The 18,845-nt window shown below is 49.2% G+C and overlaps 1 protein-coding gene across 1 annotated transcript in view; it reads left to right on the top strand.

Annotated features, from left to right (window-relative positions):
- The first annotated feature begins 4,265 nt into the window (after positions 1–4,265).
- Positions 4,266–18,845, top strand: part of GOT2 (glutamic-oxaloacetic transaminase 2) — a 34,815-nt gene continuing 20,235 nt past the window's right edge. The window contains exon 1 of the mRNA XM_073307151.1: positions 4,266–4,414. Coding sequence (XP_073163252.1) covers positions 4,329–4,414 — 86 coding nt within the window. The 5' untranslated portion in view covers positions 4,266–4,328. The remainder of the gene's footprint in view (positions 4,415–18,845) is intronic.

Raw genomic sequence — 18,845 nt, 5'->3', positions numbered from 1 at the left:
CCGCCCCGCCCACTCTCCTGCTGGTAATAGTTCACCTTACCTGATCACTCTCATTACAGTGTGTATGGTAACACCCATTGTTTCATGTTCTCTAGGTATATAAATCTCCCCACTGTATTTTCCACTGAATGCATCGGATGAAGTGAGCTGTAGCTCACAAAAGCTTATGTTCAAATAAATTGGTTAGTCTCTAAGGTGCCACAAGTCCTCCTTTTCTTTTTGCGAATACAGACTAACACGGCTGCTACTCTGAAACCTGTTGTGTGCAGTGTAGCTAGCACCAGATTGGTATTCTCATTAGGACCTTGTAGGAATACGCCATCTGGTGTGCAATAGATAGTACAGCCTAATTTACACAACAGATCCCAGAGTAACAGGTGTGTTAGTCTGTATTCGCAATAAGAAAAGGAGTACTTGTGGCACCTTAGAGACTAACCGATTTATTTGAGCATAAGCTTTTGTGAGCTACAGCTCACTTCATCGGATACATACTGTGGAAAGTACAGATGAAGTGAGCTCTAGCTCACGAAAGCTTATGCTCAAATAAATTAGTCTCTAAGGTGCCACAAGTACTCCTTTTCTTTTTACAACAGATCCCGTTCCAACAAATTAAAAGGAGAGGATGGGCTGAGTAAAAAGGCATCTTGATCAGAAATGGGTCCCAGGAAAACAGAACCGGGTTTTGTGACAGGATGTGGAACAGATTGGTTTGAAATACCAATGGCATTAATATGACAAGGGAACAGAGGGAAATTCTAAAGATCTTAAGGCCGATTTGCTAGCTTCAGTGTCCACAAGATAAGCAACAGATTGTCCTGCAATTTCACAATTTACATATGGGCCTTTTTGATTAATAGGAATGAAAGGATTCATGATGCAGTTACGTTCCCTCAGGCTGTTCTAATAAGAATTGTTCTGTGAGGGAGAAGGAGCCGCTTCAGGGTTTGGGAAAGGAGGTGGAGGATTTTGAGGTGCTTGGTTTGGGCATTCATTTCTCCAGTGTCTCTCCTGGCCACAAACGTGGCCTGCAGTGTTCCCTGTTGAGGCAGGATATGAGGGACCTCTCCCTCTCCCCTGACCTTGTCCTCATTCACCCCTCATTGCCCCACAGCCTCTATATTGGTAAGTTTGCAACTCCAAGGCCAAGAGTTTTGTTTCAAAACTTCCTTTTTTCTGCTCTATGCAAGCTGTACAATGGTTGGCAACTGTCACCAATTCAGAAACAGGTTTAGTTTGTCAGCCATTGCAGATACCCTTAACTGCTGCTGAACCTTTGGTAAGAGTTCTTGAACAAAGGCAGCCCCCACTGCCTCTCTGGCTTGGTGGCAGGCTGGGCAATTCCCAAATGTTGTTCAAATACCTTAGTTAGTCTATTTAGAAAATCGGTCGGGGATTTGCCTTTGTTCTGTTTACAGTTATTGATCTTTGTCCAATCCGTTTTAATAGGGCAGACCTCCGGAATGGCGCTCAAGAGGCGATTTTTAGCCTCAGGGCATCTCCAGATTTGGAGTCAGCACCGGGCCACTGGGCCTGAGCAATTAGTCATTGTTGAACCTTTTTTGAAGCAGAACTACTCGCAAGAGTTGGTTAACATCTGCCCATGGTAGATTGTAACACTGAATTACTGTCCAGAGCTCCTTTCTAAACTTTTCTGGCTCCTCTAACGTTAAGAGTAACAAGAAGGGTTTCTTCAGGTATGTTGGCAACAAGAAGAAAGCCAAGGAAAGTGTGGGCCCCTTACTGAATGAGGGAGGCAACCTAATGACAGAGGATGTGGAAAAAACTAATGTACTCAATGCTTTCTTTGCCTCTGTCTTCACGAACAAGGTCAGCTCCCAGACTGCTGCGCTGAGTAACACAGCATGGGGAGTAGGAGGCCAGCCCTCTGTGGAGAAAGAAGTGGTTAGGGACTATTTAGAAAAGCTGGACGTGCACAAGTCCATGGGGCCGGATGCGTTGCATCCAAGAGCGCTAAAGGAATTGGTGGCTGTGATTGCAGAGCCATTGGCCATTATCTTTGAAATCTCGTGGCGAACGGGGGAAGTCCCGGATGACTGGAAAAAGGCTAATGTAGTGCCAATCTTTTAAAAAGGGAAGGAGGAGGATCCTGGGAACTACAGGCCAGTCAGCCTCACCTCAGTCCCCGGAAAAATCATGGAGCAGGTCCTCAAGGAATCTATCCTGAAGCACTTACACGAGAGGAAAGTGATCAGGAACAGTCAGCATGGATTCACCAAGGGAAGGTCATGCCTGACTAATCTAATCGCTTTCTATGATGAGATTACTGGTTCTGTGGATGAAGGGAAAGCAGTGGATGTATTGTTTCTTGACTTTAGCAAAGCTTTCGACATGGTCTCCCACAGTATTCTTGTCAGCAAGTTAAGGAAGTATGGGCTGGATGAATGCACTATAAGGTGGGTGGAAAGTTGGCTAGATTGTCGGGCTCAACGGGTAGTGATCAATGGCTCCATGTCTAGTTGGCAGCCGGTGTCAAGTGGAGTGCCCCAGGGGTCGGTCCTGGGGCCGGTTTTGTTCAATATCTTCATAAATGATCTGGAGGATGGTGTGGATTGCACTCTCAGCAAATTTGCGAATGATACTAAACTAGGAGGAGTGGTAGATACGGTGGCAGGTAGGGATAGGATACAGAGGGACCTAGACAAATTGGAGGATTGGGCCAAAAGAAATCTGATGAGGTTCAACAAGGAACAGTGCAGAGTCCTCCACTTAGAACGGAAGAATCCCATGCACAGCTACAGACTAGGGATCGAATGGGTAGGCAGCAGTTCTGCGGAAAAGGACCTAGGGGTGACAGTGGACGAGAAGCTGGATGTGAATCAACAGTGTGCCCTTGTTGCCAAGAAGGCCAATGGCATTTTGGGATGTATAAGTAGGGGTATAGCCAGCAGATCGAGGGACGTGATCATTCCCCTCTATTCGACATTGGTGAGGCCTCCTCTGGAGTACTGTGTCCAGTTTTGGGCCCCACGCTACAAGAAGGATGTGGAAAAATTGGAGAGAGTCCAGCGAAGGGCAACAAAAATGATTAGGGGACTGGAACACATGACTTATGAGGAGAGACTGAGGGAACTGGGATTGTTTAGCCTGCAGAAGAGAAGAATGAGGGGGGATTTGATAGCTGCTTTCAACTACCTGAGAGGTGGTTCCAGAGAGGATGGTTCTAGACTATTCTCAGTGATAGAAGAGGACAGGACAAGGAGTAATGGTCTCAAGTAGCAGTGGGGGAGGTTTAGGTTGGATATTAGGAAAAACTTTTTCACTAGGAGGGTGGTGAAACACTGGAATGCGTTACCTAGGGAGGTGGTAGAATCTCCTTCCTTAGAAGTTTTTAAGGTCAGGCTTGACAAAGCCCTGACTGGGATGATTTAGTTGGGGATCGGTCCTGCTTTGAGCCGGGGGTTGGACTAGATGACCTCCTGAGGTCCCTTCCAACCCTGACATTCTATGATTAGGAAATTCCTTCACTAAATTTTTAAGGTCCCTGGTGTTCAAGGGGCATGAACTGTAACCAGATTATTTTCATCACAAGGCAATTGTTTTAAAGGACCCTGAAACACTAATGTCTGGCTCCTAGTGTGGTAGGAAACTGGGCTAGACAAACCAGGGTTGGGCGAGCTGCTGGAGGGATAGGAATTAATCCTTGGCTGCGGACAGGGCGGCAAAGAGGAAGCCCCCCGCGGAAAGAACTGTGGGTGTGGCGGATACATGGGGTGCGCGCTGCGGCATGGAGACCCCAAAAGGCGCAACCCTTGGAGGGGGCGGGGGGAGGCAGGGGCTGCTGCCCTGGGGCACCGCTGCAAAACTCCAGTGTCCCCAGCGGGTCCTCCTGGCCTTTACCCTGGACTCGCTGGGGAGCTGAGGGAGCTGCGCGGGCAGGCGGCCTCCGGATGCTTCGCATCTCGTTTTCAGATCCTGTACTTGAGCTTTTAATTTTTCCTGGGAGTCCTTCAGACTCCGCACTGCGGCGCCTGGAGTCCCCTTGGCGCTTCCTGCCACCAGCACACGAGGGGCTCCCCCGCCCGCCCGCCGGGGCCCTGGGGGGCCCTGGGGGGCTCTGACCCTCTCCCGCTGGAAGGCCCCGTCCGGCGGGAATTGCTCAGCGGGACTACAACCCGCACCCGGGCCTCACCCGGGCCTCACCCGGGCCGCCGCCCCGCCTGCACACCGCCCGCCCGGCCCGCGGGGGCGCTCGCGTCCCCGGGGCTCGCCGGGCGCCTCTCCGCGGGCCGGCCGAGCGAGGCCTCTCCTCAGCGCGGCGTGGGGCGCCGGGCAGCCGCGGCCAGCCAGCGTCAGCTCCCGCCGCAGCCATGGCCCTGCTGCAGCCAGCCCGGCTCCTGCTCGCCGCCGCGGCCCCGCGCCGCCTCTGCCTGGCCCCCGGCGCGGCCAGAGCCAGGTAACGGGCAGCCCGGCCGGGGACTCGCCCGCGGGAGCGGGGCCGGCGGCGCCCAGGCCGCCTCGTAAGCGGCAGCTCGTGACTGTGGCTCCGCCGACGCGGGCAGGGCCGCGCGCCTGGCTTGGGAGCGCGAGCGAGGCGCTGGGGAGGGGGGGGGGGGTCCTCTCGCTGCAGCCCGGCCGGTTCCCCTCCCCCATGATTTCTTCGCGTTACGAGGGAGCGTGTCCCTCGGCGCGGCCCGTACCGGACCGAGCTGGCGATGCGGGCGATGACGGAGTCGGGAAAGGCATCTCGGATTGGCTGAGGTGACGAGGGCGTGGTGCTCGTCCGCCGCAGTGATTGGCTCCCGCGAACTGCCGGTGCTCGCGCCTGTGCCCTTGAGGGCAGGTTTAGAGGGCGCAGGAGCCCCGTCCCCCCGCTGCCGGGCTCAGTGCGCGGGCGGCCCCGAGCTGCTGGGGGCGGGGGGCCCCGGCCCGGCCCGGCCCGGCCCCAGGCGCACGGTCCCCGTGTGCCGCGAGTGCAGGGCTGGGAGCCCGGACACGTGGCTCGGCCTGCGCCCCCCCCTCCTGGCGCCCTAGGGTGGGTGCCGCCGCCGGCAGGATGGGGGCCCTGGGCGCTGGCTCCCGGGGCTGCAGCCTCCGCCTCTTGGTGTGGCCCTCCTGGCTCTGCCCCTGCGTTCCGGGCTTGGCTAGTCTCCTCTCTGGCCTGCAGTCCCCTTCGGTGGGGTCACCCTGGCAACACCCGCGCTCATGGCGGGGCGGTTCCTAAAGCGTGTCGTGGCCTGGCCCTGAGCCTGCCTGGTATTGCAGTCGCATCTGCCTGAAAAATATTAAAACAGCCACTCAAAGGGGAGGGGAGGTTATGAAACCTGCCATGCAGTAAGTGTTGGCAGCTGTACGGAGTACATGTACTGGGTACATGGGATTGTTTTTGTGTCTCATCTCAGTTACAGTGACACTTAGGTGTTACCTCTAACAAGAATAGAGGGAAGTTCAGACAGAAGTAGGGTGACCATATTTCCTATACTGAATATGGAACACCTAGTAAAATTACTCGTATTCAAGCAAGGTCAATGGTAGTCAATCAGAACGATGCAGTACATACATTCAAATTAACATCAGTGGGGGGAGGGTTAGCTCAGTGGTTTGAGCATTGGCCTGCTAAACCCAGGGTTGAGACTTCAATCCTTGAGGGGGCCATTTAGGGATCTGGGGCAAAAAATTGGGGATTGGTTCTGCTTTGAGCAGAGGGTTAGACTAGATGATCTTCTAAGGTCCCTTCCAACCCTGATATTCTGTGATTGATTCTAAGTTGACTGAGTCCCTGTTAAAAAGAAATACTGTGTAGTTGGATTCTTTTTATTTACCTTCTTTAAGGCTTTAGGGTTCACCTGGGGGAGACACACACCCCTACCCTCTCACACACATGGGGAGAAGTGAAACACACGCTCCCATACACCTCTCTCCCACAGAGGGGTGACCTCTCTCTGTGCGCCATGCCTGGCTGGGTCCTGGGGACGGACCCGCCTCTCCTGGTACCTGGTCTTCCCCGAGGCAACGTGTATGGGGGGGGGTCACATAGTGTCACATGCCCCCCTCCCCAGATTTCTGCCAAGATTCACACCAGAATGTGGTCAGCAGCAGCCTTTCATCACTGCGCAGGTGGGAAAGGATGGGAGCTGCTTCCAACCGCAGGCAATGGAAAGAGGGATAACCTGGTCTGTGTCTTTACAGAGCTCATCACCAGTACTGATTGTGCGGGAAACAGAATTTTCCCCTTTTTAAGAAAAAAGTCAGAACACCTGCAGGAGGGCTTAAATACAGGACTGTCTCTTTAAAAATGAGATGTCTTGTCACCCTAGATGGAAGTGACTTTTAAAAAAAAGTTGAATTGCATTAACTATACATGTAAATGGTAAGGAAACTGAGGCAGACAGGGTAAATGAATCACTCAAAAGACAGTGAGTCAGGCTAAGAAATTGGGAGGTCCCTGGTCTGTGATTTCACTAGACACCTCCCTCCTCTTAGGAAATGGACAGGTAGTAAGGATATGAGGTGTAACCAGAGCTTTTTCAAGAGTCTGAAATTCTTCAGATTGTCACTTAAAAACGTAAGCTGATCTAATGATGGCATTTTGTGCTGCCAACTGGAGGTCACTGAGCTGCGCGCATGACCATCCTGGAGCACCAGAAGCTTGGACTCAAAGTAGTTAAGAGGCAGCACACTCAGACCTTGGGAGGGGAATGACTGCTCTCAAGGAATCTTCATTTTCTGGTCACTGCTTGGTGTTCTGTGGCTCTTGTCAGTGTGGCAAAGCAAGGCTTCCTCACTGGGCTCTTAGAGGACACAAAAGAAACATTAGTGTTGTACTGCATACTACTTTTTGTATGGTGTCATCTATATACCACACCATGACGGGGCTTCAGGGAGAGCGTCAAAAACAACGTTTTCTGGTACCCGGAAGAGAGAAACGGGCCTTTTATGCTGCTCTTGTGTGCAGGTGTTGCATGCAGTGGAGCAGGCCCCTAATTAACTAGACTATAAACTAAGCTGAAGGGACATGGGGAGAGTTGTTATACTGAGCTCTGCTTTTTAATATTCTTTTTTTTTTAATCTATGTGGCTAGCTATTAAAAAGTCTTTTCCTCTTGGAATGAGCTGGATATGCCAGATGCCATTTGAAAAATTAAGATCCGCAGATATCAGATATGCCCCTTTCTCCCTGTTAATTTATTAACTAGTTACAAGCTGCCATGACCAGAAGGCCATCGAGGTTTCGTAAACGTTGCTTATTTTATGCAACTCTCCTTATCAAAGCTATTAGTGATGTCAGGTAGGGATTAGCAGTATTTGGTTTTGCTCCTTTCATTACTTTAAAATGTCATTTGATTGTGTTACAGTTGCTATTAGCAAAGAATAGCATCTCTAAAACTGGTATATAGATTGAGAGCTACAAAACAAATGGCCCTGAAATATAAAATTGGCTTAACATGCAAAATAACTGCATCAGGCATTTAATTTATTTATTACATCTTGTCATATGACTGGACTTTAGCTAGTTATTAAAATATCCCTGACTGGGGAAGCGCTTGCTGCAGCTGATTGAAAGAATGAATTCTTCAGGTTCAGTGGCTGAAAGGCTTGTTATAGCCACTGTGGGCCATTGGCAGCTGAAAAGGTGTACGTTCTAATCTTCTAATCTTCTCTTTTTTTCACTTTACAGTTTGTATCCCTGGTGGTATTCACAATTTCTTAAGAACTTGTAACATCTGACATCTGCTTTCATCTTAAAGGATCCCAAGGCACTTCAGGGTTAATAGAAATGCAGCCAGTGCTGGAATGGAGGTTGAGGTGTTGAGCCATTTAAAATTTCTACCTTAATGCATGACTAACGTTGTCTTTTCTTAATTTTCTGAAACTCGGTATGGTGCAGTGCATAGATGACATATTAAAATATTAGATGTGAGTTACCACAAAAGTATAGGAGTTTGCTGATATCTTGAGCCTTGGACCCCTCTTGAGGATCATGAGTTCAAAAACTCTCTGTAAGTGGGTTTGTAAATGTGTGGCTATCCAGAGTTGGTTAGATAAGAGCACATGATGTGCACTGAAACTGACAAGGAAAATTACATATTTCACTTCTGTTTTCAGCCACTCCTAGAAAGCAAAGCAGACATTTCTCCTTGATAAAAGCAAAATCTGAACTCTGAAAGGTTTCAGAGTAGCAGCCATGCTAGTCTGTATTTGCAAAAAGAAAAGGAGGACTTGTGGCACCTTAGAGACTAACAAATTTATTTCATCGTATGAAGTGAGCTGAAGCTCACAAAAGCTTATGCTCAAATAAATTTGTTAGTCTCTAAGGTGCCACAAGTCCTCCTTTTCTTTGAACTCTGAAAGGAAATGTAGTTAGTTGGGTTTTTTGTTCTGTTTTGTTTTTGGGGATTCTTTTCTTTTTTTGCATTTAAATAACCTATTTATCTTTTAAATAGCTGAATCATATCCCTCCTTCCAAATTCAATAAACCATAGAAGAAACTTTCTTCAGCCTTCACCCAAAAACTCATTCCTTGGCTGAGAATGAACATGAAAATCATCAGCCCTAAAGGTAATCTGGAGCCAGTGAAAACAGTCTTGGAATGAAAGTATTTAAATCACAGGAGTGTTGAGGGTTAGCTACTTAGTGCCTGATCCTGCAGACTCTTAGCTACATGAGTAGTCCCATTTAGTTCACTGACCTGCTTAAGTGTTTCCAAGTTTGGGACCTTAATATGTAAAGCACTTTAAGCTGCTTGAATAAAAGACACGGTAAAAATACAAAGGACTTTCACCATCTCAAATGTAATTTCAAGGGTCCTGCAAAAGTAGCCTATGCTTTTTCAGCTCAATCTAAGTATCTAAAAAATTGGTAGGGGTGTGTGTGTGTCGCAGGAGGTTCACTAGTGTACAGATAATTTTTTTTATGGCTCTCTTGTAAAGTGGAAACACCACAAACCATGTTCAGGGCAGTTACCAGTTATTTGCAGAGACAGTCACTTCTGAAGGAACACAAAACAATATTCTGCATAACATAAAGTAGCTTTAAAAGCTCTGGCTGCTCATACGCACCTTTAAAGCAGATGAACTGAGGATGAATATCCAAAACACATGATTGATTCTTCCTCCTCCGTCAGCTGACACCGCACTTAAAATATGAACAGCTTCTATAATCAACCGTCCATAAATTCCAAAACAAAAATATTGTCAATTTTAAAACTAAATAAGGACCCTAAGGCTTGTGCTGACATGCATCCTTACATCCTTTCAAGATACTCCTCCCAGTAGCAATAGAGAAGTGGACTTTAATAAAGGATTGATATGGTGATGAGGGCTACATAAAAATAGACCTAGACAACTATTTATATTATAGTAGTGGCCAGAGGGCCCAACTGAGATTGGGTTCCGTTGTGTTAGGTGCTACACACACACAGTAACAGTCCCTGTCTTAAAGACCTTACAATCTAAATAGACAAGACAAATGGTGGGATAGGAAATGGAGGCACAGAGGAGAAGTGACTGACCTGGTGTATCATAGGTCAGTGGCAGAGCAAGAAAAGAACCCAGATCTCCTGAGTCCCCGTGCAGCACCTTGTCCATGATCTCACTGCCTCTCAGTGGTAATCTCCTGTCACTTGTCACATTCTGCCAGAAACTTCCCAAACCACCTGATCCTAGGGTAGGGGGTGAAGATATATATTTATGATAAGCCCTCAGTATAAAGATTGTTGGTCTATTGTTCTCTGGCTCAGAGCTGCATGAGGTATTCTCCTTAATAGTCCTGCTGTTCATGATGGGGACTCTCATTAAAACTGTACCTGCTCATCAAATTGAGGGTGCAGGTTAAAAATTCCAGGCCTCATTCTCTGTGTCACCTCTACTGCCTGCAGACATTGAGTGCAGCTGTGTGTTAGCTGTGGCCCAACAGAAATAACAAGGGTTTTTTTGTTTTGTTTTTTTACAGTCTGTCTGGTGTGTCCTTGACATTAAGAGGGCTCTCCCTCTTCCTTGGAGTGACAGTAGGGCAGATAAAAGCAGGTTGCTAGAAAAAATAACCCTGGGGGCTCTCTGAGGCACTAGTTCTGCACTCTTTGGGGAGCAAAGCTCCCACTGAAAGAAAACAGAGCTCTTGCTTTGATGTAGAGGGCAGAGTTGGACCATCAAACCCTGAAATCATAATTCACTGGAGAAAAGGGATAGTGCTAGCAAACTGACTTATTCTCCCTGATCAGGTGCAAGATAAGTGAGAGCCTGTCAGTGCCTTTTATGTCGTTCAGGGCCATGAAGGGTGGTGTAACACATTTGAATTCAAGTGCTATAGAAAGCTGCAATTCTCCACAATGGAATGTGAATTTTTGCACACCACACCCAGTCAGAGCAGTTCTATGGGCTAAATGTAACAGTATTGAGTTGAGAGGTCTTTCTAAATTCACACGGTCTGTGCTTATTATGAGGGTCTGCACTCTTTATTCAAACACTTACATTACGGTAATGTCCAGCAGCTGTGATCAGGATTTTGACTCTGTTGTGCTAGGTGCGGCGGTTACAGGGCTAGTTGCACCCCTGTCCCTTCTCAGTGTTGCCGGCACCCAGTGCCGAGAGGCTGAACAACAGCTTGAGTTGGTTCGTTACCCGGTGTGCTGCACCCAATAATCACAACGGGGTGGAGAAGCAGAAAAGTTTATTTGAAGCTTCAAAAAGGTACAGGGAGAATAAAATCTCAAATCCTGCACAACAGAGCAGGAAGTTACACAGGCTTTTATACATCCTTTTTCCCAGCATACTTATCCAATAGCAAGCTGCTCCAAGTATCCATATAGCCAGCCAATCCAGTTCCCAGCTAGTTCCCTGATTCTCTGTATCATTTGTTAAACTATACATAAAGCTGCTTTATTCAGCATTGTTCTTCCATATCTCCCCTGTTTGGCCTTGCTTAGTTTCAGGCAGTCTGACTCTGCAACATACTGTTGCAGATTCTCAGCATAACTGCTGCGAGTGCCTCCAGGCAGGAGGGGGAGGGGCAAGGACACAGGGGCCTAGTGCGAGGGGGCTTCATCGACACTTGTGGTCTTCCATCCCCTCGAGTTACCTAGTGGCCATGCCCCAGTGTTCCCAACAACTCCCCCCTTTGAGAACACTCAACAGCCTTGGCTCTGAGTTTTCTCACTTGGGCTACTTATTTCTTTACAATAGGACTTTGCATAAGCACTTTGTGATAGCCCTGAAGAGAATGACTTATTAACTTTTGCAAAAGGGCCCTGACACATGATACTGCACAGCATAATACCAGTAATACAAGCAATACAGGAAAGAGAAGTTTCAATAGCAGGCTAAATAAACCACCAAGCCAAGACGACAAACCCCAGCCTGAAAACAAGGTTTGCAACCAATCGTTCTCTGGGGCAGTATAGGCAACCTGTGCTCCGGCTCGGGCATGGGCTTCAGCCTGTACCACCTTTTCATAGATCTCATAACTGCTATCATTTACATATACACAACATCGGGGCCCGATAAGGGCACAAACCCCTCCTTGGGATGCCAAGAGATAGTCCAAAGCCAGCCTGTTTTGGAGGGAAAACGTCCTGAGCTGCTGTACCTCTTCATTTAATGTTTTTACTGCTGACCCTAAATCACTAACCGAGTCCTCTAACTCTAAGGCCACTTTCTCAAGTACCATCTGCAGCCTTACAGTATAGCGGCCTATGCATGCCAGGGCTGGCCCGGTAAACAGTGGCGCTATTCCCAGTACAGAGCACCCTACCAGCTTCTCGGTTGTGAGGGGATTCTTCATATTGCCCGCCAATGCCTTAGTCAGTCGCCGCAGGGTCTTTTCTCGTGACTCAACAGAGGTGTCTCGGGCATTTCTAATCTTTCCTTTGGGCAGTGTGGCAGTTATGGAAAGATGAGGAACTCCATGAGCTATATAACAGCTACCTGTCCAGTTGGCTGGCAGCACCTTGTAAGCCTTTCGGCCACATACAAAATAGTGACCCTGTAGGGCCCAATAAGGACTGTTTCTTAAGGGGATTCCTGGAATATTTAAGGCTGCTTTTCCAAACAGTTCATATGCCCCTAGGGGGGGCATCCCATCCTCCTGATTGGGTACAAGTGGGGGCATTTCTAATTGTGCCGTTCAAATTACACTCGCCATAGGAACCACTACAAACCCACCATTGGCTTGCTACATTGGAGATATTAACTGGACGGCAAGTTACATTTCCAAACCCCTTTTTTGTGGTAAGATTATTTGTAAGTGTTTCCCTAAAAGGGGAGGAACCATTACACCCACACCGTTGGCCTCCCCTGTTGGTCTTTATCCAATACCCATCAGCCCACTGTGTAATAACACAGGAGCTCTTTCCCACAGGATGCCCATAGGGATCAGATTGGTTTCGGGTAAAACATAACACTCCCTCAGTGAGTACTGCAACTGAATACTCCTGGTCCTGATAGGTGGCTTGCTGTAAAGAGGTCTTATTCCAGAACGGTGAGTCCGTTCTTTCCTGCTCTTTGGTGGTGGCTAATTCTGCTAGGGTCAAGGGCAGCATGTCAAGGGGCATTCCCGTTTTGGGGGATAGTGGAGTTGGAGCACACACCCAGCAATCAGTCTGGTTTGTTAAAGTAGCAACATGGTGCGCAAGCAAAACAAAGGAGTTATGCTCCCGATATGCACAATTTGGAAATACCAATACAAAGAATAACAATGTTACCCAATTAATTATTACCAGAGTTTTCCCAACCCAGGGTCTCCAGTACCTGGGTGGGCCCATTTTAGCATTAAGGTGCCCGCTATTTGTGTCTTTTAAACAGTAGCTTTAGCCCGAGATCGTCACTAGATGAGGAGTCAGCAGGTTGGATGGTCCACTGTTCTGCTGACGAGGGGGCAGGTACTGCCTTTAGACGAGAGTGATGGATCCAGTTCTTGTGTCCCTCGATTTTTGCCGCTGTATGGGAGATCAGCAGGACGGTATAGGGTCCTTTCCACTTTTCCTGGAGAGGCTCGTCTTTCCAGGTGCGAACAAGCACAGAGTCACCGGGCTGTAAGGAGTGGACGGGAGAGTCCAAGGGGAGAGGCTGGGAATCCTTGGTATACCTGTGAAGAGACAAGAGAACAGCAGACAGGGAACACATATACTGTGACAAAAAAACATTATCCAACTCCCATTCCCCTGACAGAACTGGGGTGCCATTCATGGGCCATGCCCTTCCAAACATAATTTCAAAGGGACTGAGCCCTAATCTACCCTTTGGGAGAACGCGGATACGGAGTAGGACGAGGGGCAAAGCATCAGGCCATCGCAGTGAGGCTTCTTGGCACACTTTTGAGAGATGCCGTTTAAGGGTCTGATTGGTACGCTCCACGACCCCACTGGCTTGCGGTCTCCAGGGCGTATGGAGTTTCCAGGGGATCTGTAAGGCATGTGAGATGCTTTGAATGATTTTTGACGTGAAGTGTGTCCCATTGTCAGATTCCATCCACAGGGGGAGTCCAAAGCGAGGAACGATCTCCTTAACAACCTTGAGGGCCACTGTCCTGGCAGTGCAGTTACGGCATGGGAAGGCTTCTGGCCATCCGCTGAACCGATCCACTATAACAAGGAGATATTTGAACCCTTGAGTCCGGGGAAACTCAGTAAAGTCTATTTGCCACACTTGTCCGGGGCCCGGAGTGGGTTCTAGGCAGCTGGTGGCACAGGATGTCCCGGTCGGGGGTTATTCTTTTGGCAGACTAAGCAGTCCGCTTGTACCTGGGCAGCCAGGGGTCGGAGTCCGGAAGTGATAAAGTATTTTCCCATTAGCTGGATAAGTGCTTCCCTGCCAGCATGAGTGGTTTGATGTAGTTTCTGCAGCACCGGCCGGATCAGGCCCTTTGGTAAGAGGACCTTCCCTTCTGGGGAATGGAGCCATCCCTCCTTTTCCCGAAGACTGAGTTTGTCAGTTAGCTGTCTCTCCTCCCCAGAGTACTGAGGGGTTGGAAGCTCCCTTACTGATGGGATAAGGGCATGCATATGGGCATTCTCAGTCTGAGGGGATGGCAGGGTGGCAGCATGCTTAGCCTCTCTATCTGCCCGGGCGTTACCTCTGGCCACATCTTGATCCTCCCTTTGATGGGCTTTACAGTGTACCACCGCCACTTCCGAGGGGAGTTGTACAGCTTCTAGGAGCTGGAGGATTTGGGGCCCGTACTTGACTGGGGAGCCTTGGGCTGTCAGCATTCCCCTTTGCTTCCATAGGCCAGCATGAGCATGCAGCACACCAAAAGCATACTTTGAATCAGTAAAAATGTTGACCCGCTTTCCTTTTGACAGTTCAAGTGCACGGGTCAGGGCTATTAGTTCGGCAAGCTGGGCAGAGGTCCCAGCAGGCAAACCTTCAGCTTCCACAGTGTCATGGAGGGTCACAACAGCATAACCCGCCCTCCTTTGCCCATCTATTACAGTACTGCTACCATCAGTGTACCACTCATAATCTGCATTTGGGAGGGGTACATCCTTTAAATCCGGACGGCTGGAGTACTGGACATCTATGATCTCTAAACAGTCATGTTTCTGTTCCTCTGTTTCTGGCAAGAGAGTGGCTGGGTTAAGGGAGGGGCAAGGCTGTAAGGTGACTTCAGAGTTCTCTAACAGCTTAGCCTGGTACCCAGCAATCCGAGCCTGGGTGAGCCAAAGCCCTCCCTTTGCAGCCAATAAGGCTCAGACCATATGGGGAGTATAGATTTGCATAACCCCTCCCAATGTTAGCTTCTCGGCTTCCTCAAGCAATAGGGCAGTAGCTGCGACCGCCCGTAAACATGCCGGCCAACCCTTTGCAACCTGATCCAATTGCTTAGAAAAATAAGCCACAGGACGCGTCCATGCTCCTAACAGCTGTGTAAGCACTCCTAGGGCCACCCCCCTTCGTTCATGTACATACAACTGAAACGGCTTAGAGAGATCTGGCAGGCCCAGAGCCGGGGCTTCCATCAATTTTTTTTAGTTTTTAAATCCCTGGGCCAACACTGTCCAGCAAAGTTGCTTTTTAACCCTTTTTCGGTCCTCCCACTCGAAGGAGAAGATCTCCTGTGATGGGGTGGCAACTGGGATGGTAAAGAAAGCATCTTTCAGATCAAGGACTGAAAAATGGGTATACTGTCCCCCTATAGAAGCCAATAAGGTGTACGGGTTAGGGACAAGAGGGTGCAGAGTCTTAACCCGTTCATTGACTGCCCTTAGGTCCTGTACCAGCCGATACGTGCCATCAGGCTTCTGTACGGGTAGAATGGGAGTGTTCCAGGCTGACTGACATTCCCGGAGAATACCATACATTAGGAATCGATCTATAGTTTCCTGTAAACCTTCTCTGGCTTCCCTCTTGATTGGATACTGTTTTACTTGCACTGGGCCTTTCCCTGGTATGAGCTGAATAGTAATAGGGGTCTGGTGGGTGGCCTTTCCTGGAATCCCTGATGCCCACACGAGGGGGTACACCTGGTCTTTCCACGGGCTCCATTCTGGGGCTTGCATGACTGAGGGCTCAACTGCAAGGGTCATGATCCAGGCATTCTCAGGGGGTAAGGTAAGGGTTATTTCGTCCTCAGTAAAATGCAGGGTGGCACCGAGGCGACAAAGTAGATCCCGTCCCAGCAGAGGTGTTGGACACTCAGGGAGGTATACCAGCTTGTGGGATATAGTCCTGTCTCCCAAAGCACATTCCGCTGGGGCATACACTAGGCACTTGGTGTCCCTGCCTGTGGCTCCCACCACAGTAAGGGAATCTGCTACTGGCAACTGAAGAGGCTGATTTACGGCAGTTCGGGCCGCTCCAGAGTCCACTAAAAAATCTATTTCTGAGCTTCCCACCCGCATCTTTACTCGGGGTTCCGGGGGTAGGGTGGTCCGTCTCCCCTGACACCCCTATTCCTGCTCCACCATCGCCATCATAGGGGCACCCCCCTTTTCTTTCCTCTTTGGGCACTCATTTTTCCAGTGTCCCTCCTGTCGACACAGGGCACACTGGTTGCGACCCAGTCGTCTCTCCTGCAGGCCCGGACGGTCGCGTCCACGGCCCCTTCCTCCCCGGCCACTTCTCTTAGTGCCGGCCTGTACCGCTGTTACCATCAATCTCACTTGCTTTCTTTCCTTCTCTGTCTCTCTCAGACTATAAGCTCGGTTTGCAGTCTCTAAAATTTGTGCCATGGTCATACCCATTAAATCCTCCTTTTTCTGTAACTTTCTCTTAATATCAGGGGCTGCTCTGCTCGTAAAAATTCCCTTAATAATTGACTCAGTTGCCTGATCATCGGGGTCTGCATTAGTGTTCTGTCGAATGGTGTCCCGAATACGCTGTAGAAAGGCCCCTGGGCTTTCTTTTAAATCCTGCATTACTTCATATGGCTTTGCCCAATTATTATGTCGGACAGCTGAGTGACGGAGTCCATGCAAAAGCAACTCCTTATAGGAGGTAAGGCGGGTCATATCCCCATGATCATTTGGATCCCACCTGGGGTCTGCTCGGGGGACTTGTGCATCCGGGTCAGGGACATTAATACGATCCCGGTCGTACCGTCTCTGTGCCTCCTCCCTTGCCTTGGACACAACCTGTTGTCTTTCAACCTCAGACAGTAGGGTTCGCAGGAGGACGTTACAATCATCCCAGTCCGGCTTGTGACTACTGAGGCACCCCTCAAAGACTGATATAAACCTGCTTGGGTTGGTGGAAAACTCTCCTGCCTGTGCTTTGAAAGCAGCCAAATCCACAGGATTAAAGGGCACATGAGTATAAACCTGCATAGTTGTGGCAGGACGCCTGTCTGATCCAGACCGGGCGACTTTAGTTTCAGTGATTAAGGGGTATAGGCCAACCATTGGGGACTTACAAGGTGTGGGTGTAGGGGCCGAAGGGGACACCGGCTCTGCCATTACAGTGGGGGTGGGGGTCTGGGGACTAACATTAGCTGCTACCAAACCAGTTGGAGTCAGATTACAGCGCTGTAAAATATCTGGTCGAGTACATAAAGTCAGAAACAAATGCGCATACATATGTTCATTCCATTTACCCATTCACTGACAAAACAAAACTAATTGGAGGATCGTGTTGTAATTAATTGACCCTCCTGGTGGCCACCACTCCTGGTCCTCTAGTTGATATTGAGGCCAGTCAACTGTACAGAATCGTTTTAATTGGCTCTTAGTCATCGGATCCGCACCAAATACCTTCCAGTTTGCTAGAATGCACTCTAGGGGCGTACACCGTGCCCTAACCTCTGAGCTCTGTCCCTGTCCCATACCTACAGGGTAACTCTGGGCGTCCCCAGGTTCCAACAGAGCATATAATCCGGATTTTAAAGGATCCTACCTGATCCAAGGAACCGGTTCTTCACCGTGGTCCACAACAGCTTCTCCACTATATGAGTGCGTTGCACCGTTGTGCCCTCTGGGGTCGATCAAATCGCGTCTCCTCCGAGGCCCCCGATGAACTCACCGGTGCGCGCTGGGCGTCGGTTCTCGCCGCAATCCTCGACCTCCAGGAGGGGTCCGGGCAAGGCTAAATTGCAGCCTCGAGCCCATCCAGGGACGCCAAAAGCTGTTGCCGGCACCCAGTGCCGAGAGGCTGAACAACAGCTTGAGTTGGTTCGTTACCCGGTGTGCTGCACCCAATAATCACAACGGGGTGGAGAAGCAGAAAAGTTTATTTGAAGCTTCAAAAAGGTACAGGGAGAATAAAATCTCAAATCCTGCACAACAGAGCAGGAAGTTACACAGGCTTTTATACATCCTTTTTCCCAGCATACTTATCCAATAGCAAGCTGCTCCAAGTATCCATATAGCCAGCCAATCCAGTTCCCAGCTAGTTCCCTGATTCTCTGTATCATTTGTTAAACTATACATAAAGCTGCTTTATTCAGCATTGTTCTTCCATATCTCCCCTGTTTGGCCTTGCTTAGTTTCAGGCAGTCTGACTCTGCAACATACTGTTGCAGATTCTCAGCATAACTGCTGTGTGTGCCTCCAGGCGGGGGGGCCAAGGACACTTGGGCCTAGCACGCAGAGCTGCTGCGAGTGCCTCCAGGCAGGAGGGGGAGGGGCAAGGACACAGGGGCCTAGTGCGAGGGGGCTTCATCGACACTTGTGGTCTTCCATCCCCTCGAGTTAGCTAGTGGCCATGCCCCAGTGTTCCCAACATCAGGGTCTCTGAGTGTACCCCCAGAGGGATCAGGCCTTCTCCAGTTTGCCCTCTCTCAAACCAGGACCTAGAAACGTGACTAATTCAGCGGGTCTAACTGGGGTGGTTGGACCCTGCCAGGGTTTCCCTTTGAGAGCCTGTGACAACATGTTTGCAGTGATACAGGAACAGTGTCTTCAAAATAAAGCATGTCAAGTGTCAGGGGGTAGCCGTGTTAGTCTATATCCACAAAAACAACAAGGAGTCTGGTGGCACCTTAAAAACTAACAGATTTATTTGGGCATAAACTTTCATGGGTAAAACACTACTACTTCAGATGCAAAATAAATTTGTAAAATAAAGCATGACACTTTCCCAAAAGGTACACAGTGCTTAGAGAAATTCATTTAAAATAACAGGCCTGCACACATACTGCCTTACCTAATCTTAATGTCTTTATTGATAGCTCAGGTGAGTTAGGCTTAGTACCCATCTCTGAGTTGGGGGAAACAGCCTATGCTGCTTACAGCCTGGTCCCTCTATCTTTGACACTGCCAGCCTTTTCAGTGACACATCCTGGCCAGTCTCTCTCAACTCCTCCCCTCCCCCCCCCAAATTCTCCCCCATTATTTCTAGAGTTCTTTTAGGGATTAAGTCTCCTCTTAATCCCAGGCTTCCCGGAGATAGAGCCAGCTAGGTGAATTCTCCCACCAGCTGAGGGCTGTCTTAACTCTTCTAAAGCTGTGATTTATCTCTG

This window comes from Lepidochelys kempii, chromosome 12 (assembly GCF_965140265.1).
Source record: "Lepidochelys kempii isolate rLepKem1 chromosome 12, rLepKem1.hap2, whole genome shotgun sequence".
Taxonomy (NCBI): Eukaryota; Metazoa; Chordata; order Testudines; family Cheloniidae; genus Lepidochelys; species Lepidochelys kempii.
Note: the sequence above shows the minus strand (reverse complement) of the source record. Positions and strands in the feature narration are given on the sequence as shown.